We start from the raw sequence: 26,281 nt of genomic DNA, 5'->3' as shown, positions 1-26,281 counted from the left end.
GTAAATTCTGATTTAATTGATATTCATTCTCCCAATTTGTGGTTGGTGATTTTTGTTTTTGTCAATAGCTGATTCAGTTTCAGTTAAGTTTTTTGTTTGATAGATATTCCTTTCTGGGTAAATGGCTTTTTGATTTGGGATTCTTCATCAAGCAAAAACAAACATGTTTCCTTTTGATTATTGACAATTGTTTGCACACTATCACAAATCACAAAATGCCTTCTATTAATGCATTACAAGTGAAAGTTGAAAACAATTTGATGTAAGCAAAATAATGAAATTCCATTATCAAAATCGTTGTATGCAATTCTTTTGTATAAAGTTATATTTCATTATCTGTATTATGCAGCTCTTCATTATTATTACTTTTGAGCTTCAGTAGATATAGTACCAATGTGACTACACTTGCACCTTTTTGAAACAATTATAGCATTTCGCTGCATCATATGTTCATTTAGGAATTTATAATACTGAAATCAATTATGTATATTGTAAGTCACAAAGCTTGATAAGTTTCCATAAGCAATAGAAAATTATCTAGGACTCCCTTTTGGTGTTAGGATTCATGACCATTACACTTTAGTTATTTGAGTTTTATTATTATTTTTTGACAGATTCATAGCATAATGGTTGCCGCAATGACATTCAATTAGTTCCATTGAGTGAAACAAAATTGTTTGGATCCGTATGTTCGAGGGGCAATTCTGTTGTCGATATGAAAGGAACACCACTGCAGTACAAGGAGCACTACTGCATTACAATTCGGTTACAACCATGATACCGGCCTGAGCCCCAGTTGACAATTTTATATGCCTCTCTTTTCGTTGTAGCTTCTTAGTGTTTAGTTTTTTTTATTACATTAGGAGATCCTTTATGTGGTTGTGATGATGATCCGCACTTTGGTGTGGCGGCTTATATTTCAACCATGGTGTCGACCTGAGCCTATTGTGATTACACCTTTTAAGATTCCTTTTATGGTTGTGATGATACTTCAGTTTTGCCGTAGCAACGTACATCACAACCATGATGCCGTATTGAGCCTCGGGTTGACAATTATATTTTAAAATTATTACGGGCTAGCAGCAACGTGTTTGGGTCCGAATACTATGGGTTTTTTTTAAACATTCACCCGCTGCAACGCGCGGGGTCAAAAATTCTAGTTCTCACTTTAAAGTTTAAAGTTCCTCATTTTAGTTGAAGAACCGAGCTTCAAAACTGCCATCGCAAACGCTAAAGTTGTCTTCCTTATTTCCCACGAACACTTATACACGTGTACCCTAAGTCCCTAATTAATTGATTGTCTTATTAACAGTATGCTGTTACATCTGATTCGTTGTTTTATTATTAATCAAATTCTTTATGTTGGTATATAATATTTTTTGAATATTTTAGTATGATTAAGCTCAGTTGATCTGTAAATTTACCGGGTTGTTGACGGAATGATAATATATCAGTTTATATGTTTATGAGTTTGATTGAATTGATTGGAAGTTGAACATTAGGTTTTTATATTACTTATGACTGATTTAATATCTATGTGTGCTTGTTTATTCATTCAATGTCTTTTGATACTCTGTATTTATCGAAATAATCATTTCGTGAGACAGTTTACGGTATATTGGGTATAGTAAATTAATAATGTGCTACAACTTGTAAAGTTTCGGTTATTAAAATGACAAGAACAATAATATTAATAAGCTTATAAGCCATTTGTATGCATGTGTTAAATGGACATAATTTTATCGATATGACTAATGAACCAGTGATGTGTTATAAATGGACATACTTTTATCGATACTTGTATTTATGTTGGATTTACGATTACTTTCAACTATTCGTTTAGCAAAGACGTGACAAGTTTAAATTTTTACTACTGTGTTTCAGCTTTCTTTTGTCTTGAGATGACTAGAATGTTAATAGGCGTGTTTCTCTACAGTTTTCATTTAAACATTTGAAGTTATTTCTTTAATTCTTCCCTATATTATTTGTAGAGCCGATACAGCTTGGTTTTCATTATTCAATGGCCCGTGGTTGAATGATCAATAATGCAAATTGCAAATACCATAAGGCTTTAAGTGCACATGGGAAATGTTTATTAATCTGTCCCACAATATATTATAGAGCTTTAAGTGCACAATAGGATTAATATTATAGACTTTATAGCACATATAACCTAAATCATTCTATATATATAGTTTGTAGAATTGTGGTTAGTGTAGCCTTTTAGATATTCAAATAAAAACTTCTTTTACTACCTGCTAATATTGATCTGCTTTTAGATATCGCTGTAATAGTCGTGTTCTAATATTGAAAATTTGTTTCATTTCAGAACTATACAAACGATGGTTGCTTTTACGTTACCTCAGAACTCTCCAGTTCAAGTAAGATCTTCATTGATCCCTCAGACAGCCCGATATCTCAACCGGGCCCCACAGTTCCTTACTGTAAACAATGTTAACTTATATCATATGCAACCAAAGGAAAGTAGAGTTTTTCCAATAATATGTCACGCTGTTTCCGAGAATAAATCTTCAAACTCGCGAGTTGTGGCCAAAAGTCACAGTCCTGTTATTGTCATCGACAACTATGACAGTTTCACTTATAACCTTTGCCAGGTTCTCCTCTCTTTACTCATGTTATTATTATTATTAAAAAGATGTAATCTTCTGTTGTGTATTACTTGATATTGATTATACATAATATTATTGATATTGATTTCTATTACTTTATACTAATGACCCTTTGTAATATATAGTATATGGGAGTGCTGGGCTGCAACTTTGAGGTTTACCGAAACGATGAGCTTACTGTTGATGAACTGAAAAAGTAATTATTCTTTTATTTTAATAAAATTTATTTATTATTTATCATTTTGTTAAGTTTTTTTTTTTCCCCGCCTCTTCCTAGGCCTGTAAATAAACCGAACGTTCAATTAACGTATAGTGGGAAGTTCGTTTATATAATACACGAACGAATATGAATAGAACTTTTTGTTCATTTAGTTAAACGAACAAACACATATACATGTCTTGTTCGTCCATTTATGTTCCTTTTAAGTTCGTTAATTATTATATTCAATTAAGTTTTTTAGACCCACTGCAAGTCTGCAATTTAGACTAGTTTTATTAATTTTTTAGCCCGACAGTTTGATGTTCACATTTACTTTTAACTGGAGTTCGATTGGTTATGTTCGTTCATCTTAGTTATACTTGTTCGTTTACGTTTGTGAATTGTTTATTTATCAAACACAAACACACTCATTTTCTTAACGAAGAACACGAACAAAAAAGCCCCTGTTTATTTAACTGTTCGTTTTCGATCATTTGTTCGGTTAAAGATAGACAAACAAACACGATGTTCACGAGTCGTGCCCGAGTGGTTTCGAGCTCGAGCTCGAAATTAAACGAGGCAGCTCAGCTAGGTTTGAGCTCGATTTTGAAGTTAAGCGAACCTAAGATCGAGCCGACGAGCCGAGCCGAGCCATGGTCGAATTTGGCTCGGTTACAAAAATGAGCCAACTTGTTTCAAATCAAGTTTTTTTAGCTAGTTTTATTCGAGCTTTTATCGAGCGAGCCACGGGCCCAAGGTTGGAGCCACGAGCTTTTTGAACAGCCCTCCAGCAACTGATATCAAATATATAATATTTTGTTTTATAGGAAAAAGCCAAGAGGAATTCTTATATCACCTGGACCTGGTAAGATCATGGTTGTGGCAATTATACCTCTAATATTTTACCTTAATTGGCTTTTGAAAAATAAAAAAAATATTTTACCTTAATTATATCAATTTTCTTATTATAGGTGCACCACAAGATTCGGGTATATCATTGCAAACAGTACTGGAACTTGGACCTGATATACCTTTGTTTGGTGTATGCATGGGATTACAGTGCATTGGTGAAGCTTTTGGAGGTGAATCTTTTTGACATTATATATTTGATACTTGCATCTACGTCGACCAGAGTTACTAACGATTACGGTTTTAAGAAAATTTGCTTCTGACACAGCCATGAAAATAATCAGCTTTTGGGTTGTCATTTCTAACTTGTTTAGTAAACAGGTCATATTCAGGTGGACCAGTTTAACCTATTTAATTAAATAAGTCGCGTGCGGGTTGATCGTCTGTTTAACATTAGTATTAAAAAGGTTTTATCAGGTTAACCTGCAACACATGTATATGACCCATTTACCGTTTTACAACTTTCTTTTTAATGATTTTTTATCATTTGCATGATTCTTTGTGTGACTTTTACTTTAACAAGTTAATATCTTTGAAGAAACACTAAGTGACCCGGTACAGATTATAGATAATCTGGGGGTTAAGTAATGTTTCCCACGGATGAGGTCTAACTGAGAAGGCTGTTCTTCAGGAGACCTGCAAAACAAACACCGTAAGCTCGTCACTGAGAAGGGGGGAGTTCCTCCTTGTGACCACCCTCCGGCGTGAGAATCAGACTAGGTTGCTCTGAATATAAGTGTATATTAAGAGATTGCTAGATAACTGGATATCAGATGATCTTACCATTCCAAGATATTGGAGTATTTATAGCCGAAGGTAGGTTTCCAAGAAGGTACAGCCGGCTGAATAGTATTCCTGTTCAACCAACAGTGGACTATGCACAGGCCATACTGGTTGGTGGGTAGGTTACGGCCAACAGTAACAAAGTCGGCTGCACTATTCCACCAACTGTAGTTTATGCACGTCCCACTTACTGTGGATTGTACGCAGGCCATGCTGGTTGGTGAATAGGTTACGGCCAACAGTAACATTATTCCACCAACTGTAGGCCGCGCATGCTCCTCAGTAAGGGTTGGTGAGTAGGCAGCGGCTAATAGTGACAAACAGTACTAGAGGGTGCTCCTCCTCGCCCTGTTGTCGATGAGCTGTCACCCTGTGATTGGCTCATGGGCTGTTCTGGTCAGATCGTCTGTCCTGTCCATACCTTGGTAGGCATGGTACAAAAGATCTTTCAGAATCAGACTGGCTCATTTAGGCGGGATTGTTCCCGCCTTGCTCATTTCTTCATGTGACTACTGAAGTAGCTAGTGTCTTGTGCGTGTAGCCCTGCTGTCTGCGGGTAGCCTTCCCTGATGGCTTGTATCCGCAACTGCGGGAACAGGCGGGGTACTTCACCATTGGGAGGCTTTCCCTGCGTGTTCAGCTTGTGTACTGCGCGTAAGATCCTTTGAGCATGGTGGGTCCTGCGGGAGCAGATGGCCTTTGCGCAGACGTCCCTGTTCAAGGTGAGTCTTGCGGGACCAACTGATCTCTGCTGGGACCTACCTCTTCAAGCCCCCCCAGTCCAATGTTCTTCTCATGAATGTTTAATAAAGTGAGGTGAACTTTTGGACTAATGTCACTTGCAAAGGGGTTTTGAAAAGGGGTTTCTAGTTTTAAGGTTCTCCGTGGGGATTCTTCCTGCGGGTTTCCTAATGTCACTTGCAAAAATTCCCGATTTTTTTGCTTGATCTTTGGGTATGATGCGGGTAGGTATGTAACTTTCTCGCAAGTCAGGAGCGTTGAGTCTCACTTATGTGGATTCTCCTTGAGGTTTTAGTGGTTTTGAACATAGTGATCAATTATGTTTAAACCACCAATTCCATCCTGGAGCCTCAAACAATGTATTTCTCGACGTTCCCGCTCTGCGGGGATGTTATTTCCGTTTCCACAAGCATTGCCCAGAAGATCCTTCCTGGTTTCAATTCCCTGCCGGGCGCTAGGAATGTTAAGGGTTTTGCCTTAACACTGTACCCGCGCTCGTCTTACGGTTACTTTACTTTCAAGGTACTCCTGGCGTCAATTCCCTGCGGGTGCTAGATACGTGAAGGGTTTTGCCTTAACACTGTATCCGCACCCGTCTTATAGTTACTTTGTTGCCGGGGTATTCTTGGCTTCAATTCCCTACGGGTGGTAGGTATGTGGAAGGTTTTGCCTTAACACTGTACCCGCATCCGTCTTATGGTTACTTGGTTGCCAAGGTAAGGGGTATTTTCCCGCTTACCTTTGAATCTTTTTGAATTTTGAATTTTGAAATTCGAAAGGTTGGTGAGGATAAGAACAGTCCAAACATCTGAAACGTCGTGTGACGGTTTCTTCTGACTGTGTCAGGACGTGCAGGAAGTTATGGTGACGTGACAGAACATGGTCATTCCAGTCGCTTTTTCAGGCGCGTGGGCATGATTTTTCGGGCGCGTGGCCGCGAAATTACTGGCACACGTCCTTTCAGCAGCTGTTGCCAGCTTGCTTTTTGCCACGTGTCATAGTTTTATTGCGCCCTTGATTTCTCTCTCATCCGCATTAAATTCACCGCATTAATTGCGATTACTATATAAAGGGGGAGAGGGTTATTTGCAATTCACACTTTTCACTCTTCTTCTTCTTAGTGATTTCCGGCAAATACTCCCCTTTTTCAGGCAAGCATTTTCCCGAAATCACTCTTCTTTCTGCAATAATGTCCTCTCGTGATGCTGAAGCTATAGCTGACGACAGGGGTACTGCTGGTGAGTGCCAGTGTGCTCTGCCCGGCGATCAGTACCGGTATGTTGTCAGGAAGTTCATGCTCGATCATCTCGAGCCTAAGTTTCCTGAATCCCACCAGACCGTGTACGATGCCCCCAGTGGCAAGATCGGGGTTTATGCTGCATTTTTTGTCTATGGGAATCTTAGATTCCCATTGACAAAATTTGTTTACCGTGTCCTTGAGAGGCATGGTGTCCATTTGACCGAGCTGCACCCCATGGCGATCGCCAAGATTCGCCATTTTGAGTGGGTGTGCCGGATTTTGGGCATCGATCCCCATGTGGACCGCCTGATGACCTTCTATACCTGGAGGTGCATCCAAGGGTGGTACACCCTGACGACCCGTATTAAGGGTCTGAAGATATGCGACACCGAGCGCAGTCTTCGTGCGTGGAAGCAGGAATTCTTCTACATTTCTGCCCGCGCCATCCCCCTTGCCTTGAAGTTTAAAAATGGCCAAGCGATACCGAGCCTTCACGCCCCCAACTACCAGGAGGCGGAATGGTTTTCGAAGATATCCCGGATCCAATCTCCGGTTTACCGGTTTGCGGAGTCCGGGATGGTCATGTTAGGGATGAGCCGGGTGTGGAAAGATGCATCTCTGGTTCCCATCCTCCTCGAATACGGTTTGAACTCTATTCCCTATGGTATGTCTTGTTTTTCTTTTTTGATACAAGTTTGTCTTCTAACTGTTTCTTTTTTTTTTTTTTTTTTTTTCAGAGGGAAATGATTTGGAGTCGCTTCTGTTTCCGCGGGAAGCCGACGGTCCCGCGCGGATGGGTACTCGTGCTTTGGACGAGGGCGAGTTGCCCATCCTGGAGCAAACAGCGGATCGGTTTGTGGAGGTCTATCCGCTGGGCCACGAGATCCTGAGCCAACGGCGGCCAGGTAAGGCGATATTCCTTCCTCAACCCCTTAATGCTGTACCCGCTATTGGAATTCTTGACCTGTCTTCTTCTGAGGAATCCTCAGATGCTCCTCCATTGGTGCGGAAGAAGAAAGCTGCTGCCGGCGGGAAAGGGAAGGAGAAGGCCTCCACGGCTGGTCCGGTGGTTCTATCTGACTCGGAGTCAGATAGTGAAGAGGTGGCGGGGAAGCCCGGTGGTGAGGAGACCACTGTTCCGGAGGCTGCGACCGTTACCGCCGGAGAACCAACGAAGACGACGGTGACCGGGACCAAGAGGCCGGCTCCATCGGGTTCCTCCCCGCCCGTCCGTACGTTCAGGGTCAAGAAAACCCGTAAGTACAATCATAATGTCTTTGCAGATTTATTACTTCTTAAATTTAACACTTTGTGCAGGCGTGTATGTTGACGCATTCCGGGGTGAAGCGCAGGGGGGTACTTCCCCGCCAATGACGGTAGGCTCGGTCAGCCTTCCTGAGGCGTCGACCCAGGCGCCTGCGTCTGCATCCGTTGGTCCAGTTGCTCATTCATTTGGGCCAACTGTTCCGGTCGAGATGACGTCACCGCCGGCAGTGAGTGCGATTTTTACAGCATCCTTCACGGAGCCGGCGGTTACTGCTGCTGCTGATGAGGCGGCTACCCCGACGGCGACCACGGCGGCTGCCACCATGCCCGCGCCACCGGCACCAATGGCCGGACCATCAGGTACGCGCAGGGCTTCCCGCCGATCTTTGCCACCTTCCCGTCTGCCTGACCTGTTGGATGGATTTCCTTTAGGTTCAGGTGATGGGTTTGGCGGTTATCGGCCTGTCATTGACCCTACAGGTGCGTAGGGTTCCTTTCTTTTTCCCTTATGTTTTTTATCATCTTTTCCTTACTGCCTTTGTTTCTTTTGCAGTGACGGATTCCAATGAAGTGTACGTTCCGCGATGGAACATACGCCGAGGAACAACCCTTCGCACACCTGTGGAGTGCGTGGACTGGGTTCGCCACGCTGCTCCCCCGGGTGCGTTGGGGGAAGCCATGGTTAGCTACCAGGAGGGTAGGCTAACCAATGAGCTTCGGGTTCTCCAGGCCCGGATGCAGCCGCGCGTCGAGCTGCTTTGTCGTGAAAACGACAAGTTGAAAGCAGCTCGCGCCAAGGACGTATCTGAGGCGCGTGCTCTTCGGGAGGAGAACCAACAGCTGGCGGCAGCTGCCGCCGACAAGGAGAAGGCCTTCAAGGCCCTCGAGGTTGAAGTTCAGGCGCGACTCGAGGCCCGCTCCAAGGCTGCCCAAGCTGTGAATGAACAGCTTCGGCTGGCCAGGGAGACTGCGCGAAACGCAACCGAGAGGGCTGCCCAGGCTGAAGCCGTTGCTGAGCCTCTGCGTGTGGAGAATGAGGAGCTGAAAGGCAAATTAGAGGCTCTCCAACGCGCTCATGATGCCTTGGCAATGGAAGATGCCAAGAAACTCCAGGAAATCCTGGACCAGAGGGGGGTGCTTGACCAGACCCAGCGGAAGCTTAAGGGCGTCGAAGAGGCTGCCGCAAAGGAAGTTTTACTTGCCAACCTTAACAAGAGCGAAGCCGAACGCGCCCATAACGAAGCTCAAGCTGCCCTCCAATGGCTTCTTCGAGAAGCGTTGCCTCAGGTATGTTTAACTTTGTCTTCACGCTTTTCTTTTGTAAGAAAAGGTTCTAACACTTGTATATTTTTTTTTTGTAGGTTGTGCGTCGGGTCTTTTCAGAGACCTCTTACGATGATGCTATGACCGCAGCCCTCAACGCTTCTCATGAGGATGGGGAAAAGGCCGGCTTCCTGCTTGGTCTAGGGTTTGTTGAGAAAGGCGTCCCGCCTTCCAACTTCCCTTTGTTCGATGTGGATACCGAAGCCATTTATGACCAAGCATTGAACCAATACGCCGCTTTCCCGCATCCAGTGGTGGAAAAGGTGGACGAAGTAGCTGTTGCTGATGATGGGTTAGCTGTTCTCAAAGCGTTCCTCGAACCACCCCGTTCTTCTGACGGAGCGGGTCCAAGTGGAAGCGGCCCTGAAGCTTGATCCCGAAGATCCCTTTCCATTGCTAAGATAGACTTGTATAGATTTACTCTTTCAGGCGGGTAGTAACCCGGCCATTCTTGTAATATATCATTGAAATATAAATCTTTTTGCGGATAAGATTGTTATTTCCTTCTTGGATTCCTTGCTTTATAAACTCATAACTTGCATACTTAGTTTTAGCAATTTTCCAAGTGTTTTAGAATAAGTTAACCTGTTGAACGTGGTTGATGATGGGTTAAAGTTTCGCTTCCTCCTTCGTGATTGTGCGGGTAGAACCGTCACTTGCACTTGGTAGGATGGCTAAATTTTAACTGTCATCTGACCTGCGTGTAGGTTTTCCTCATTTTTCCTCGAAATTTCTAAGTATTTAGGATAAGTTAACCTTTGAACGTGGTTGATAGTGGGTTAAAGTTTTGCTTCCTCTTTCGTGATTGTGCGGGTTGAACCGTCACTTGCACTTGGTAGGATGGCTAAACTTTACCCATACCTGACCTGCGTGTAGGTTTTCCTTATCCTTATTTCTAAGTATTATATATATTTTTTTTTTTTAGGATAACCTTTGAACGTGGTAGATGATAGTTTGAAGTTTTGCTTCCTTATTTGTGATTGTGCGGATAAGACCGTCACTTGCACTTACAAAGATGGCTAAACTTTACTTACATCATACCTGCGTGTAGGTTTCCCCTATTTTTAACGTTGTGTTTATGCGGGTTTTGCCGCCTTCCACACGCAATGACTTACTTCTCCTCATTTATGCGGTAAATACCGGCACCAGTGGGGAGTTCATAAGGATAAAGGTAAACACATTATGAAAGGAGAATCATTTCCATTAGAAGTGGCTCTTGGCCTTTTCTTTACAAGTTTTGGAATTGATCTACATATAACATTTGCGTAATTGAGCTCCATTCCATGTTCTTGGGATGGGAGTGCCATCGAGCCTTTCGAGCCGGTATGCGCCCTTTCCCAGAACCTGTTTGATAACGTATGGCCCTTCCCAGATCGGGGCCAACTTTCCTGGGCGTTCTTGGTTCGAAGCCTCGTTGTTACGCAGTATGTAGTCTCCTTCCTTGAAGTTGCAGAGTTTTACCCGCGTGTTGTAGTACTTTTGCATTTGTCGTTTGTAGTTCTCTTCACGCACTGCGGCTAAGTCTCTGCGTTCCTCGGTTAGCATAAGATCCAACCGTCTTTCCGCATCATTGTCTTCTGGCTGACTCAAGACCCTTGGTGAGGGTAGAACAATTTCGACCGGGACCATGGCTTCAGTGCCATAAGTGAGGCTGAACGGGGTTTCTCCCGTACTGGCCTTCTTCAACGTTCTGTTTGCCCAAAGGACGTGCGGAAGCTCGTCCACCCAGCCGGATCTGTGTTTCAAGAGTCTTTTCTTTATGCCTTCAACGATGCTTTTATTTGCTCTTTCCACCTCACCATTTCCTTGCGGGTGTGCCACTGAGGTAAAGGTGTGGGTGATTTGAAGTTCTTTTAGCCATTGTTGTAGCTTTTTGTCAGCAAAGTTGGTGCCGTTATCGCTCACCAAATTCTGGGGAATGCCAGAGATCATTGCTACACCCTCAGCTGTTGGCCATCCCATCATGCCATGGACTGAAGATACCACGGCGTTGAATCTTGCCATCCCGTCTCTTCCGAATAGGATGTCGTACGTATGATGTGGCTTTTTCATTACGACAAAATCCACGTCTTCTGTGCGTGAATGATTCCCATCAGTAAGAGTAACGGGGAAAGATAGGATACCCAGGGGTGTTTCTGTACTTCCGTCAAACCCTTCCATTGAAGCGTAGACCGTTTCCAAGCGTTCTTTGTCTTCATCATCCAGCTTATCAAAGAACTGTCTGTACATCACTGTCGACGATGCGCCGTTGTCAGCAAGAGTGCGTGAAGTGATGTAGTGCCCCAGCTGGCTTCTGATGACGATGGGGCCTTCTTTGCTGGGGCCTCCTGGCACTCTCGGGAAGCGCACCTCAGCTTCTTTCCACGCGCATGGTTCTGCCACCCGTCTTTTTCTTCCTCTGACCTTGCCATGAACCATGTTGATGCTGATATCGACGGGCTTTCGTCCGTTACCTCTGTACCGGTTGTCATTCCTTCCTCCCTTCCTGATCGATGCCACAAGATGTGCAAGCCTTCCGTCCTTGACAAATGTCTCAATAATATCTTTCAAGGATGTGCACTCTTCAGTACCATGACCCTTTGTCCCGTGGAAATCACAGGATTTGCTTTGATCCGCATTAGGTTTCTGCCGGATCAATGGGGCTTTAGGCCATGGTAATTTTTCCGTGGCAAATATCTCCGTGACGCTCTTCGTGAGTGGCGTCCACCGGTGTTTTCGGTTTGAAGGGTGTGTGTTGTCCCTTCCGCCAACAAGAGGGCGAGAGCTGGATGAGGTGTCAAAGTTTACCCTTGACTGCCAAATACCTAGCCTCCTCTTTTTGTTTTGCCGGGCGATCCGGACATTGTTCTCTCTGGTCCTCTGCGTGTAGAGGTGTGTACTCTGGGGAAGATCTCTTCCCAGTTGCTTTTCCGTCTCGGCAAAGCGCTTTGCCGCCGTCATGATGGCATCCCAAGTTGATGGCATGCCATCCTTACCCGTCAATGTGCGGATAAGTTCTGGGTATTCGGCGCCTTGGATGAAGGCGGCGCGAACCAGATCTTCACTTATGTTGCCGAGACTAAGCTTTTTGGAGTTGAAGCGAGTGATGAAGTCTAGTAGAGATTCATCCTCCTCTCTCACGCAGTTAAGGATCGTCCACTGCTCTTCAGTGTACTTCCTCTGTTGGCTGAAATGCTGGCTGAACTTGTTCTGAAAGTCCGCCCAGTCATATATGTGGTGGATCGGTAAACGATCGAACCATGCCCTGGCCGCTCCGACCAGAGTCATCTGGAACATGTAGCACCACGTGGGTTCCGTCCAGTTGCTGACGGTAGCCCCCGCAATGAACCTGTTCAAATGGTCGTCTGGGTCGGATAGACCATCGTAAGTGCCAATGTTGGACATTTGTTTGGCACTTCTCGGGGCGATTGCTTCCGCAATGTCCCTTGCGAACTTTGACTTCCCTGCATTTGTAGCAGTTGGTCTAAAGGTTTTGGAAAAGTCACGCGGGTTTCTCTCCACGATTGGTTTAAAGGCTTCCCCAAAATTCCTTTTTGGTTGGACGTCCGTTTCCTTACGCTTCCCTTTCGCCTTATGGCGAGGGTTCGCGTCGGTGTCGGACTCCAACTCGTCGTCTGAGTACTCGCAGTCACTGCTCATATTGAGGTGTTGGCGAGTACTGGCGAATTCGTCAGCCTGTTGAACTGAACGCAAGCGTTCGTCCAATTCGGCTTGGAATTCTCTTTGCCGTGCTTCGGCCCATGCCTTCACTTGATCTAGTGTTTGGCGAGGAACCTTCGTTCGTTTTTTCCAGTTGGGTATCGGAGAACCCCAATGGAATATTTACTCCACTTGCCCCGGCTTGGGTAGTCGGGGTAGTGTTCGTAAGGATTGTATAACCGCCGGTGTTTCCCCCAGTTGCTGGGGTTGTTACCGGGGTTTCTTGGTCGGTTACTGGCCTTTGAACCGGAGTAACGTTAACCATTTCTTCAGAAATTGTGAAAAAACTAAAGTAGTTCTAGCTTTTATACACGGATGGCGCCAATGAAGAAACACTAAGTGACCCGGTACAGATTATAGATAATCTGGGGGTTAAGTAATGTTTCCCACGGATGAGGTCTAACTGAGAAGGCTGTTCTTCAGGAGACCTGCAAAACAAACACCGTAAGCTCGTCACTGAGAAGGGGGGAGTTCCTCCTTGTGACCACCCTCCGGCGTGAGAATCAGACTAGGTTGCTCTGAATATAAGTGTATATTAAGAGATTGCTAGATAACTGGATATCAGATGATCTTACCATTCCAAGATATTGGAGTATTTATAGCCGAAGGTAGGTTTCCAAGAAGGTACAGCCGGCTGAATAGTATTCCTGTTCAACCAACAGTGGACTATGCACAGGCCATACTGGTTGGTGGGTAGGTTACGGCCAACAGTAACAAAGTCGGCTGCACTATTCCACCAACTGTAGTTTATGCACGTCCCACTTACTGTGGATTGTACGCAGGCCATGCTGGTTGGTGAATAGGTTACGGCCAACAGTAACACTATTCCACCAACTGTAGGCCGCGCATGCTCCTCAGTAAGGGTTGGTGAGTAGGCTGCGGCTAATAGTGACAAACAGTACTAGAGGGTGCTCCTCCTCGCCCTGTTGTCGATGAGCTGTCACCCTGTGATTGGCTCATGGGCTGTTCTGGTCAGATCGTCTGTCCTGTCCATACCTTGGTAGGCATGGTACAAAAGATCTTTCAGAATCAGACTGGCTCATTTAGGCGGGATTGTTCCAAGGCATCCCGCCTTGCTCATTTCTTCATGTGACTACTGAAGTAGCTAGTGTCTTGTGCGTGTAGCCCTGCTGTCTGCGGGTAGCCTTCCCTGATGGCTTGTATCCGCAACTGCGGGAACAGGCGGGGTACTTCACCATTGGGAGGCTTTCCCTGCGTGTTCAGCTTGTGTACTGCGCGTAAGATCCTATAAGCATGGTGGGTCCTGCGGGAGCAGATGGCCTTTGCGCAGACGTCCCTGTTCAAGGTGAGTCTTGCGGGACCAACTGATCTCTGCTGGGACCTACCTCTTCAATCTTTGTAGGGAAAATTGTGCGGTCGCCTTATGGTGTTATGCATGGAAAAAGTTCACTAGTTTATTACAATGAGGGCAAGTTCCCATCTTTGTTTGCTGGTATATCAAAGTATGTTCTAAACTTTATCTAAACTTAATCTTTTGATTATATTCAAAGTTTCTTTGCTTATATTTAAGTCCAAAAAAAGTATAACTTAACTCCACCTAATCTTGATGTTGAAATACAAAACCAAAAGATAGCTTTAATGTTTTCTTGCATCAACAACATTTGTTTGTCAAGACAGTTTTGAGTTGACCAAAACACTATTTGTCATTGCAGCCCGTTTACCGTTGGTAGATACCACAGTCTTGTGATTGATAAGGAAAGCTTTCAGAGTGATGCGCTTGAAATAACAGCATGGACAGAAGATGGACTCGTTATGGCTGCTCGTCACAAACTATATCCCCATTTGCAGGGACCATTCATTTTTCTTATTTTAATTCTTATTATTAAAATTATAATTAGGGTAATGCTATAGGTGCACCATCCCAAAAATTGTATATCTTGCCTGTCACATCATACGGGCCATACGACATTTTTCCTCCTATCATACTGTCCATATGATGTCATATGGGTCGTATAATATGGAGAAAAAATACGGGCCCGTATGGATTTTGCCCTTATATGGCCCGTATGATCCTTTTCACTCTATGAAACGGTCCGTATGACTATAATAAACGACCTCTTTGACCACTTTTCGCACTACCATACGGGTCATATGGCACGTTACTGACGTCTAGATGACATGTCTGTGGTGTTTGTATAGCTACCGCCAATTATAAACATCTAAATACATTGTTATCTTGTCTCACAGGGCGTGCAGTTTCATCCCGAGAGCATCATAACAACCGAAGGAAAAACAATCGTCGCAAACTTCATCAAACTGATCGAAAACAAGGAAACCGTTTCCGGGAACTAAAATCAAATCAAAACATTTCAATTTGTAGTCATCATACATTATCACATTAATGTTAAATAAAAACCATGATATAAACTTACATCATCCCTTATTAAAACACAAACTTTAACCATTCACTCTCACTTACTCTTAACACTAACTCCATCTTTCCCGGCAATAATAACCGCAGTCCTCTCACTTACTCTTAACACTAACTCCATCTTTCCCGGCAATAATAACCGCAGTCGCCATATCCAAAAACAACCCATGTTCCACCACCCCTTCAAACGCCGAAATCTCCCTCCCAGCCGCCCACGCATCCTTAATTGGCGTCTTGAAATACAAATCCACAATGTAATTCGAATTATCCGTAACATAAGGCTTCCCATCATCATTCAATCTCAACTTAGCATCACACTCTTCTTGTTTAAACAACTCTTGCAGCCTAACCAAATTATACTTCCAACAAAACTGCACAACCTCGACCGGCATTGCCAATCCGCTCCCACCGAGCCCCGACACCAGTTTCGAATCATCGACCACGACGACAAACTTATCCGAAGCGGCTTCGACCATTTTCTCCCTTAACAATGCACCTCCTCTCCCTTTGACTAAATTCAAATTCGGGTCGACTTCGTCCGCGCCATCGATTGCTAAATCGAGCTTCGGGTGATCGTCTAATACGGATAATGGGATTCCTAACGAAAGAGCCTGTTCTTGGGTTCTTTTGGAAGTGGGTACACCTATGATGTTTCTGAGTTCACCAGAGGCTAAGAGTTGGCCTAGTTTCGATACGACAAAGGCGGCGGTTGAACCGGTGCCTAGGCCGAGGATCATGTCGGATTTGACATACTCTAGGGCTTTGTCTGCGGCTAGTTTTTTAAGGTCGTCTTGGGTTAGAGGTTGGACTGGGGTGGGGGCTGAGAAGGCTTTGATGGTGAGGTGGCGGTGGCGGAAGGTGGTGGTGGTGTGACGGTGGAAGGTGGTGGTGGTGGTGGTGGTGGTGGTGGTGAAGGGTGGACGGGTGAGGAGAGATAGGGAAGACATGGTGGAGATGTGGATCAAGTGTTTGTGTTTCTGTGTTTGATGTTTGACTATGACGAGTTTGTGTGTTTTGAGAATGAAAGAGGTTTGGTTTTTAAAGGGTGGGACCACTTATTGTTGTCCACTTGGTTTCAAAGATTTTAGTTTTTTTTAATATGGTGATAACTTTTTTACTCTTTTTGAATTTACCTACCCACTTTTATTCAATTTCTATGTATTGATCCTTGTTTTTAGGGGTATTGGTTTTTAATACTTTAGACTTTCATCTGTTGGTTAATATTATTTTCAACTTTTATCCTATTTGTTTCTGAAACTCTCAAACTTAACAGACCCTAACTCCGTTAGTTTTCTTCCTGACGTGGCATTGTTCTTGCTGGCGTGGATTTGTCTTTGCCAAAGGTGTTTTGTTGCTCCACCACAACCCAACATAATTACCACCCACCACTATACATTTCTTCTCCATTTCCATAGCTTCAAACGAACATCCCCTTCTCTATATAAGTCAAGAACACACCTCCATCATCACTATTGCTCTTTGGAGAACACGCTACTTAGTTTCCACCATAATCACCTAACTAGTAGCCAGAACCACGGTCGTCAACAACTCAACACCGGAGTACAACCATCAAAACCAAATCCAACCGAATTCATTACAATCTCTATCATAACCCTGTAGAATCCGACAATTCCTCTTGGTTTCAAATCACACCTTTATCTATATACTTCCCTCGCTCAAAATCGGTCACTTATGTTATCATTTTGCCATTGTTGCCGTCGATTCTACCGACCAAGCTCCATTGTCATCGATTCGTAACCAAATCGAGGTAATAATACCATCACTTTACTCGTTTTCATTTACCAAATAGAAGCCCTAAGGTCCTGACTGTTAATTTGAATATCTGAAATGAATTTTAAAAGGAAATTGGGATGGTTCCTAGAGTTAATAGTTGAAGAAGATGAAGTTTTATTTTAATTTGTTTTCAGTTTGTAACCAACAAAAATGGTAAAGAAAGGGAGACGGTGGTGGTGGGTGGTGATTATGATGGGATTTGGCCGGTGTCGTTAGATGGTAAGATGGGTATCGGCTCTTTATAATAAAAGGTTGATGGAGGAGGTTATAAGGGCTAGTGGGGTTGGGTAATGGTATGGGTTCCAACTTTTTTTTATTATAATTTAATTAGTATGTGTCACATCAGCAAGAACATTGTCACGTCAGCAAGAAACAAATAGGGTAAAAGTTAGGAGTGATAGATAACAAATCGAAAGTTGGGAGTGGTATCTAACAACGAGTAAAAGTTGAGAGTATTAAAAACCAATACTCCTTATTTTTATTATCATTATTATAACTTTTTTAACCATCAACAAATATAGGAATGTCTAGGTATTAGTTATGAGGTGATTTAATAGTAAAAGGTCACAATCAGCTGACTAAATCCAACCATACGAAGTTTAAACGTCTCCGAGTTATTTTCAGTTCTGGGAAAAACCCACATGCTCGAAAGGGCACTGATGGTAAAACATGGACGTCCTCAGGATTAAATTGGAGATCACAAAGATCTCATTCTTCCTTCATTTAGCCACTTATACCTTAACCAAAGTGTTGTTTGTGGTGATTGAACATGGGTCTCCATTGAGAAACCTAGGCTTCCTACCTCTACACCACATTGGAAATGATTATGTACCGATCCTTGTATCTCGTACAAGTGGTGAAAACTAGTTTTGGTATGTTATGGAATATCATTATTCCTGAACTCAATGTCTATATTACCTTGCAAATTGCATGTAAAAGAGTAGTTGAACAAACATCAAGTAAAATAGTACCCGACGATCCACAACCAGCTGGGTATTTATTCCATAACAAGATACCATGTAATCCTTTAAAAAGTGTTCCGCATGTGTTATATCAGCTCCACATTTCCTTTCCTTTGTATCAAAATTAAAACATAAAGTTCAATTATTTGGAGTAAACAAGTAATTAGTTTATCTAACTAGTTTATCAGAATCCAAGTCGAAATTAGACGAACGGGGTCTTATTTGTTGACATAAGATCTAATTGTAGGTGAAGGACTCATAGCAAATTATATATAACTTTTATTGAAAATTTGGATTTTATTAATTAAAACTATTAACTTGATGGTTGATAATAATTCATACTTACAGTTTGACAAATGATAAACTTAACTTTTACTTTTGTTCCCAGAAGCAATTACGGTAGCATAATCATCATATATTTATACTTGAGTTTCACTCGATTTCTCTCTCAATAATAATTATGAACAAAATGAAGAAACCTACTAGCGAAATTGACTATTAAGTAAATGTAAATTGAGTGTAAAGTCCATGATGATTTATGATTGTGCTATCGGGATTATTGTTGATGGCAATAAAAATGAAAGTTAAGATCATCATTGGTTAAACTATAAGTATTAATTATTATCGGTCAGACGGTCATCATGTGATAGTTTGAATTATTAAATTCAGTTTTCCTTTTTATTTGATACAAGTCAATACAACCCGCATTCCCCCAACAACTGCTAAGCCTACTTAACCCAATCCAACAGGCTCTCCTTAAAGCGAGGTATAAGTCCAATAGAGCAGCCCAACACCAGATTATTTTTCTCTTAAACAAAACACAAAAACAAATAATAAAAAATAGTTGGATCATTGAATTAAAAGTAACACACATTTTCAGATTATTAACCATTAAATGGATGCTCTCGTCCCCATTTCAGAAACACATTGCTGCCATTATTCGGATTAAAGTTGAAATATATACTTCTTATCTTGTCTAGTAATATGATATTTACAAAACTTTTTATTTATATATTTATTTTTTATTTGTTGGGTCGTCTTCATCAAGATATCAAAAGTTATTCACCAAAATCTAAATTCACTAGTAAGTTAACTTTTGTTATAATACCTTTTTTTATTTAAAATATCACCATATGATGTAATTTGGATATGTGCCTTATGAAACATATAACTATGATCAAGCTATCACTTTGTTCTTGAATGAAACCTTTCTAGAGAAACCTTGTTAAACTGACACTCGAAGCGAAGAATCACTGCTTTCGATTCCCCAAAAGTAAAAAAGAAGCCAAGATGTATTCCAAAAAAAAAAACATATGTAAACTAAGATCATATATATAAGATACTATGCTACAATGTAGATCAAAGTTATTTTTTTTCATAAAAATTTTCTTTTAACATTTTTTTTATTTTCTGTAAATGACATGCTGGGGCCTTGTTTAACCATAAGGGTGTCCTAGAATATATTTCCTTTAGCTAGATTAAGTTCTCTTCATATTGAAGCTTTTTCAAAAGCACAACTCTACCTTGATTCCAAACCTATGATATCAAGCAACCTTTACACAATTATGTTCTTTTTTTGACTATATATTCAGATTATCTAAAGTAAACCATAAAACAACTATAACTTAAAAAGAAGTGATCAGAAACATCCACTGATCATCATTTGCAATGGATTACGCCGTTACCCGAGAGGCCTTCTTGAGGAGCGGCTCAAGAATCACAGTAGCCGCACACGTGTTTGGTATATTGGCTAACATCCTTATGCTTATTTGGTTGTTACACTATCGTGAAGGACTCGACCTTGATTCATCCAACCCTTACCGCGTATTCAATGTAAAATAGTTACCTTCATTCTCTTAACCATGCTCTATTAAATCCTCAAATTTTTCGTTATTAATTAAGTGATCATATTCATATCCCATTTCAGGTTCACCCTTTCCTTATGTTCTTTGGATTCATATTTCTCATCGGTGAAGGTAAGTTTTCTCTTGAATTACGTATCTGGATTGATATGTTAACCGTATTTATGTGTTAACGAAGCAGCGATGATGGCATACAAGACGGTAAGAGCAGAGAGGCAGATCCAGAAGTATGTACACATGTTCTTACACCTTTCGGCACTTGTTTTGGGCATTGTTGGGATTCATGCAACATTCAAGTTCCATAATAAGATGAATATACTAGATATGTATAGCTTGCATTCTTGGATTGGTATGGGCACTTTCTGCCTTTTCATATTGCAGGTAATATACAACTTTATTAGCTAATAATATTATCATACTAGTACTACTCACATATTTTGAAAGATTGATACAAAACTTTATATACTACTTTTCCCGGTCCTTCCTGAACCTACGAATAACTTTGTTATGAGTCTGATTTTACTGGGTACATTTGTTTGTTTTTTTATTCTTCACTTGTAATAAAACTGCTAAAGAGGAACTAGGCAACCGTTTATTTTAATTGATACTATATAGATATATATAATTATATCCAACGTGACAAGTTTAACGCGAGACTTATAGGACTAATTGTGCAAGTGTTTGAATATTAATATTGTTAGAACTTAAATATCTTGAATTAAGACCTTGTATATTTTGGGCAGTGGCTATTCGGGTTCAGTTTGTTTGTATTTCCAAAAGCATCAGAGGTGACAAGAACAAGGCTATCACATTGGCACGTGTTGGGCGGAAGAATGTTGTTATATATGGCGATATGTGCGGCTCTAACCGGACTGATGCAGAAGTTCACATTCATGCAGCTCACAAATAATAGAGAAAGTTATGTGATCAACTTTCTTGGTTTGTCAATCCTTTTGTTTGGTATCGCGGTTGATTTTTCAGTCTCTCTTGGTCGTTACGCTTCGCATACTTAAATGGTTTGTTCTTTTTCCTTTTGCTTGGATTTTCTAATATGTTTTCAATATATTTGATTTGTAAGAAGTGAAGAATTTATTAAATTAATTGGTTGGTTTTGTGTTACAAATTGATTGCCATTGTTGCTTAATAGCTGCATATTACTACTACCTTAGTTGATTTATGATTTATATAAGCCATTGACATAGTGCTATTTACCACTTGATGAAAAACTAATTTGAAGGGACTAAAGATATAATTTGAATAAAAGATATTTAACCAACACATTTAATCAAATCCAAACTAACATATTCTATATCAAGTAACCTTTGTAGTGAGAAAATCGAATGCTGAAGAAACACTAACCGGACCCCGGGCAGATTACGGGTAACCTGGGGGTTAGATAGATGTTTCCCACGAGGGGTTAGACCCAGAGAAGATGGTTCTTCTGATAACCTGCAAAACAGACACCGTGAGCTCGTCACTGAGAAGGGGGGGGGGTTCCTCCTTGTGACCACCCTCCGGCGTGAGAATCAGACTAGATTGCTCTTTAAATATAAAAGTATATTAAGAGATTGCTAGAGCAGATATCAGGTATATATGATAAGATAAGATGTTGTAAGATGATCATACCATTGGGGTATTTATAGCCGAAGGTAGGTTTCCAAGGGGTTTAGCCGGCCCAACACGCTACCAACTGTAACCTATGCACGTGCCCTGCCTGTGAGTGGTGGATAGGTAGCGGCTGACACAGAGCAGGCGTGTCGTGCACTCTTCCTCTTCTGCCAACTACAGGCTAGGCACGTGGTATGGCAGGAGTTGGTGGGTAGGCGGCGGCTATTGGTCACAGTGCTGTGGCGTGCTGTCTGCCATGCTGCTGTCAGTGAGCTGTCGCATTCTTGGTCAGATCTTTTGTCTGTACCTCGTCAGGTATCACACAAAAGATCCTCCATCATACGGACTGGCTCATTTAGGCGGGAGTTTTCCCCCTCCCGCCTTTGCTCATTCCTTCAGGTGACACTGGGGAGAGTTAAGTGCCTTGTGCGTGTAGCCATGCTGCGCGGGTGGCCAGTCCCTAATGGCTTGTATCCGAGGCTGCGGGGACAGGCGGAGTCCTTCACCATTGGGAGGCATTTCCTGCGGGACCAGCTTGCATACTGCGCGTAAGGACGTCATGTCTCCGAGCATGGTTGGTTCTGCGGAACCAGTTGGTCTTTGCGCAGACGTCCCTGTTTAAGGTGAGTCTTGCGGGTCCAACTGGGCTCTGCTGGGACCTACCTCTTCAAGTCCCCCCAGTCCAATGTTCGTCTCATGCATGTTTAATAAAGTGAGGTGAACTTTTGGACTTAAGCAGAGGGTTTTGAAAAGGGTTTTTGTAAGGTTTTCCATGGGGATTCTTCCCGCGGAAGTCCTTGTCACTTGCAGAAATGCCCGAGTTTCCTGCTTGGTCTTTGGGTATGATGCGGGTAGGTCTATAACCTCCTCGCAAGTCGGGAGCGTTGAGTCCTACTTGTTTAGATTCTCCATGAGGTTTTGGTGGTTTTGAACATAGTGATCAATTATGTTAAAACCACCAATTCCATCCTAGAGCTTCAAACAACGTAGTTCTCGACGTTCCCGCTATGCGGGGATGTTATTTCCGTTTCCGCAAGCATTGCCCAGAAGATCCTTCTTGGTTTCAATTCCCAGCGGAGCGTTAGGTATGTGAAGGGTTTTGCCTTAACACTGTACCAGCGCTCGTCTTACGGTTACTTTACTTCCAAGGTATTCCTGGCGTCAATTCCCTGCGGGTGCTAGGTATGTGAAGGGTTTTGCCTTTACACTGTACCCGCACCCGTCTTATAGTTACTTGGTTGCCGAGGAATATTTGGCTTCAATTCCCTGCGGGTGCTAGGTATGTGAAGGGTTTTGCCTTTACACTGTACCCGCATCCGTCTTACGGTTACTTGTTCACCAAAGTTTACTTGGCTTCAATTCCCTGCGGGTGCTAGGTATGTGAAGGGTTTTGCCTTTACACTGTACCCGCATCCGTCTTACGGTTACTTGTTTGCCAAGGTTTTACTTGGCTTCAATTCCCTGCGGGTGCTAGGTATGTGAAATGTTTTGCCTTCACACTGTACCCGCATCCGTCTTACGGTTACTTGTTTGCCAAGGTAAGGGGTATTTTCCCGCTTTTTTTTTTTTTTTTTTTTTTTGAATCTTGTCTTCAAATTTTAAATTTGAAATTTGAAGAGTTGGTAGATGGATAAGAACAACCCAATACCTCAAACGTCGTGTGACGGTTTCTTCTGACGGTGTCAGGACGTGCCAGAAGTTATGGCGACATGACATTATGTGGTCATTCCAGTTGCTTTTTCAGGCGCGTGGGCACGGGATTTCGGGCGCGTAGCCGCGAAATCTCTGGCATACGTCCTTGTGACAGATGTTGCCAGCTTGCTTTTGCCACGCGTCATAGTTTTCATTGCACCTTTGATTTCTCTCTCTTCCGTATTAAATTCATCGCATTAATTGCGATTACTATATAAAGGGGGAGAGGGTTATTTGCAATTCACACTTTTCACTTTCATCTCTTCTTCTCAAGTAATTTCCGGCGAATTTTTCTGTTCAGTAAAGCATTACCCTGAAATCTCTTTTCATCTTTCTTCCACCATGTCTTCTCATGATGCTGATGACCAGAAGACTGCTGGCGAATGCCAGTGCTCTCTTCCTGTCGATCTGTACCAGTATATCGTCAGGAAGTTCATGCTCGAGTCTCTCGAGCCTGAGTTTCCTGAACCCCACCATACTGTGTACGATGCCCCTAGTGGCAAGATCGGGGTTTATGCTGCATTCTTTGTCTACGGAAACCTTAGGTTTCCGTTGACAAAGTTTGTGTACCGTGTCCTGGAGAGGCACGGTGTGCACCTGACAGAGGTGCACCCCATGGCCATTGCCAAGGTCCGGCACTTTGAGTGGGTGTGCCGGATACTGGGCCTTGAGCCCCTCGTTGACCGTCTGATGACCTTCTACACTTGGAGGTGCATCCAGGGGTGGTACACTCTTACAACCCGTATCAAGGGTTTAAAGATTTGTACCACCGAGCGGAGTCTTCGCTCATGGAGAAGAGAGTTCTTCTTCATATCCGCTCGCGCCATCCCCATCGCCATGAAGTTCAAGAATGGCCAGGCGCTTCCGAACCTTCCCGCCCTCAACTACGAGGAGGCGGAATGGTTCTCGAAGATATCCCGGGTCCAGTCCCCGGTTTTCCGTTTTCCGGAGTCGGCGATGGTGATGCTGGGGATGAGCCGGGTGTGGAAGGCGGCGAATGCGGATAAGGTTCCGATCGTCCTTGAATATGGTTCGAACTCTGTCCCTTATGGTACGTCTTGTTTCATTTTGCTGACTTCGATTTTTTCTAACTTTCTTGTTGATTTCAGAGGGGAACGATCTTCAGTCGCTCCTGAACCCGCGGGAGGAAGATGGTCCCGCGCGGATGGGTACTCGTGCTCTGGACGAGAACGAGTTGCCCATCTTAGAGCAGACCGCGGGTCGGTTCGTGGAGGTTTACCCGCCAGGCCAAGAGATCCTGAGCCACCGACGGCCAGGTAAGCCTATCTTCTACCCTGAACCTCTCAATGCTGTGCCTGCTGCTGGAGTTGACATTTCTTCTTCTGAGGAATCCGCAGAAGGTCCTCCACTGGTGCGGAAGAAAAAGGCTGCCGTCGGGAAAGGCAAGGAGAAGGTGGCCTCTACGGCCGACCCGGTAGTCCTATCTGACTCGGAGTCAGATAGTGCAGAGGTGGCGGGGAAGCCCGGTGGTGAGGAGACCACCGCTCCGGAGGCTGTAGCTGTTACCTCCGGGGAGGCAGCGACGACGACGGTTACCGGTGTCAAGAGGCCGGCTCCATCGGGTTCGCCCCCGCTCGTCCGTACGTTCAAGCTCAAGAAACCCCGTAAGTACCCCCATAATTCTTGTCTAGATTTGTTGTTTCAAATAAATTTTTCTAACACTTTTGCTTGTGCAGGTGTGGATGTTGACGCATTCCAGGGTGGAGTTGGAGCAAGTATTCCCCCGCCAATGAGGGAAGGCTCGGTCAGCCTTCCCGAGGCGTCGACCCAGGCGTCTGCGCCTGCTTCCGTTGGTTCCAGCCTTCCTGAGGCTGTTCCAGCTGAGGTGTCTCCGCCGGCCGTGAGTGCAATTTTTACAGCATCTTTCACGGAGCCGGCGGTTACTGTTGCTGAGGAGGCGACGCCAACAATGGCTACCACAGCGGCTGCCACTATACCTGCGCCACCGGCACCGACGGCCGGACCATCAGGTACGCGCCGGGCTTCCCGCCTATCTATGCCACCTTCCCGTCTGCCTGACCTGTTGGATGGATTTCCTTTAGGTTCAGGTGATGGGTTTGGCGGCTATCGGCCTGTTATTGACCCTACAGGTACGTAGGGTTCTTTTTCCTTTGTATATTTTTGTCATCTTTTCCTAACTGCCTTTGTTTCTTTTGCAGTGTCGGATTCCAATGAAGTGTATGTTCCAAGATGGAACATACGCCGAGGAACAACCCTTCGCACCCCTGTGGAGTGCGTGGATTGGGCTCGCCACGCTGCTCCTCATGGTGCGTTGGGGGAAGCCATGGCTAGCTACCAGGAGGGTAGGCTAACCAATGAGCTTCGGGTTCTCCAAGCCCGGATGCAGCCCCGCGTCGAGCTGCTTTGTCGTGAAAACGACAAGTTAAAAGCAGCTCGCGCCAAAGAAATATCTGAGACGCGGGCTCTGCGGGAGGAGAACCGGCAGTTGGCCGCTGCCGCCGCCGAGAAGGAGAGAGCATTCAAGGCCCTCGAGGTTGAAGTCCAGGCGCGACTCGAGGCCCGCTCCAAGGCTGCCCAAGCTGTGAATGAACAGCTTTGGCTGGCTAAGGAGACTGCGCGAAACTCAACTGAGAGGGCTGCCAAGGCTGAAGCTGTTGCTGAGCCGCTTCGCGAAGAGAATGAGCAGCTTAAATGCAAATTAAAGGCTCTTCAGCATGCTCATGACGCCTTGGCAATGGAAGATGCCAAGAAGCTGCAGGAGATCCTTGACCAGAGGGGGGTGCTTGACCGCACTGAAAGGAAACTCAAAAGCGTCGAAGAGGCTGCCGCCAAGGAAGTTCAACTTGCCAACCTTGATAAAAGCGGAGCCGAACGTGCTTACAAAGAAAGTCAAGCTACCCTCCAATGGCTGCTTCGAGAAGCGTTGCCTCAGGTATCTTTATCTTTTTCTTTACGCTTTCCGCTCGTAATTAGAAAATGTTCTAACTTGTATTCTTTTGTAGGTTGTGCGTCGGGTCCTTTCAGAGACCTCTTATGACGATGCGATGAGCGCAGCCCTCAACGCTTCTCATGAGGATGGGGAGAAGACTGGCTTCCTGCTTGGTCTAGGGTTTGCTGAGAGAGGCTTTCCGCCCTCCAACTTCCCTTTATTCAATGTTAATACTGAAGCTGCTTATGACCAAGCTGTGAACCAGTACGC

The 26,281-nt window shown here is 43.7% G+C and overlaps 2 protein-coding genes and 1 pseudogene across 2 annotated transcripts; 2 read left to right on the top strand and 1 right to left on the bottom strand.

The window, feature by feature from the left end:
• The first annotated feature begins 2,271 nt into the window (after positions 1-2,271).
• LOC143591991 (anthranilate synthase beta subunit 2, chloroplastic-like) lies at positions 2,272-15,170 on the top strand. The gene is made up of 7 exons (XM_077072024.1): positions 2,272-2,615; positions 2,756-2,826; positions 3,657-3,694; positions 3,801-3,911; positions 14,154-14,253; positions 14,464-14,595; positions 14,995-15,170. Exons 1-7 carry the CDS (start codon positions 2,343-2,345, stop codon positions 15,101-15,103), a joined length of 834 nt encoding a protein of 277 aa, XP_076928139.1. The 5' UTR covers positions 2,272-2,342; the 3' UTR covers positions 15,104-15,170.
• Positions 15,171-15,277: 107 nt separating this feature from the next.
• LOC143591989 (putative ribose-5-phosphate isomerase 3, chloroplastic pseudogene) lies at positions 15,278-16,169 on the bottom strand (annotated as a pseudogene).
• Positions 16,170-19,541: 3,372 nt separating this feature from the next.
• Positions 19,542-21,025, top strand: LOC143591990 (putative transmembrane ascorbate ferrireductase 3). Its single transcript, XM_077072022.1, has 4 exons — positions 19,542-19,771; positions 19,866-19,914; positions 19,982-20,181; positions 20,544-21,025. The coding sequence occupies exons 1-4, from the start codon at positions 19,607-19,609 to the stop codon at positions 20,811-20,813; spliced, it is 684 nt and encodes a 227-aa protein (XP_076928137.1). The 5' UTR covers positions 19,542-19,606; the 3' UTR covers positions 20,814-21,025.
• The last annotated feature ends 5,256 nt before the right edge of the window (positions 21,026-26,281 follow it).

Source organism: Bidens hawaiensis, unplaced genomic scaffold (assembly GCF_021521415.1).
Source record: "Bidens hawaiensis isolate Kalapana, Puna unplaced genomic scaffold, B.hawaiensis_p1.1 tig00040253_1, whole genome shotgun sequence".
Taxonomy (NCBI): Eukaryota; Viridiplantae; Streptophyta; class Magnoliopsida; order Asterales; family Asteraceae; genus Bidens; species Bidens hawaiensis.
This window is presented reverse-complemented; position numbering and strand designations above follow the sequence as displayed.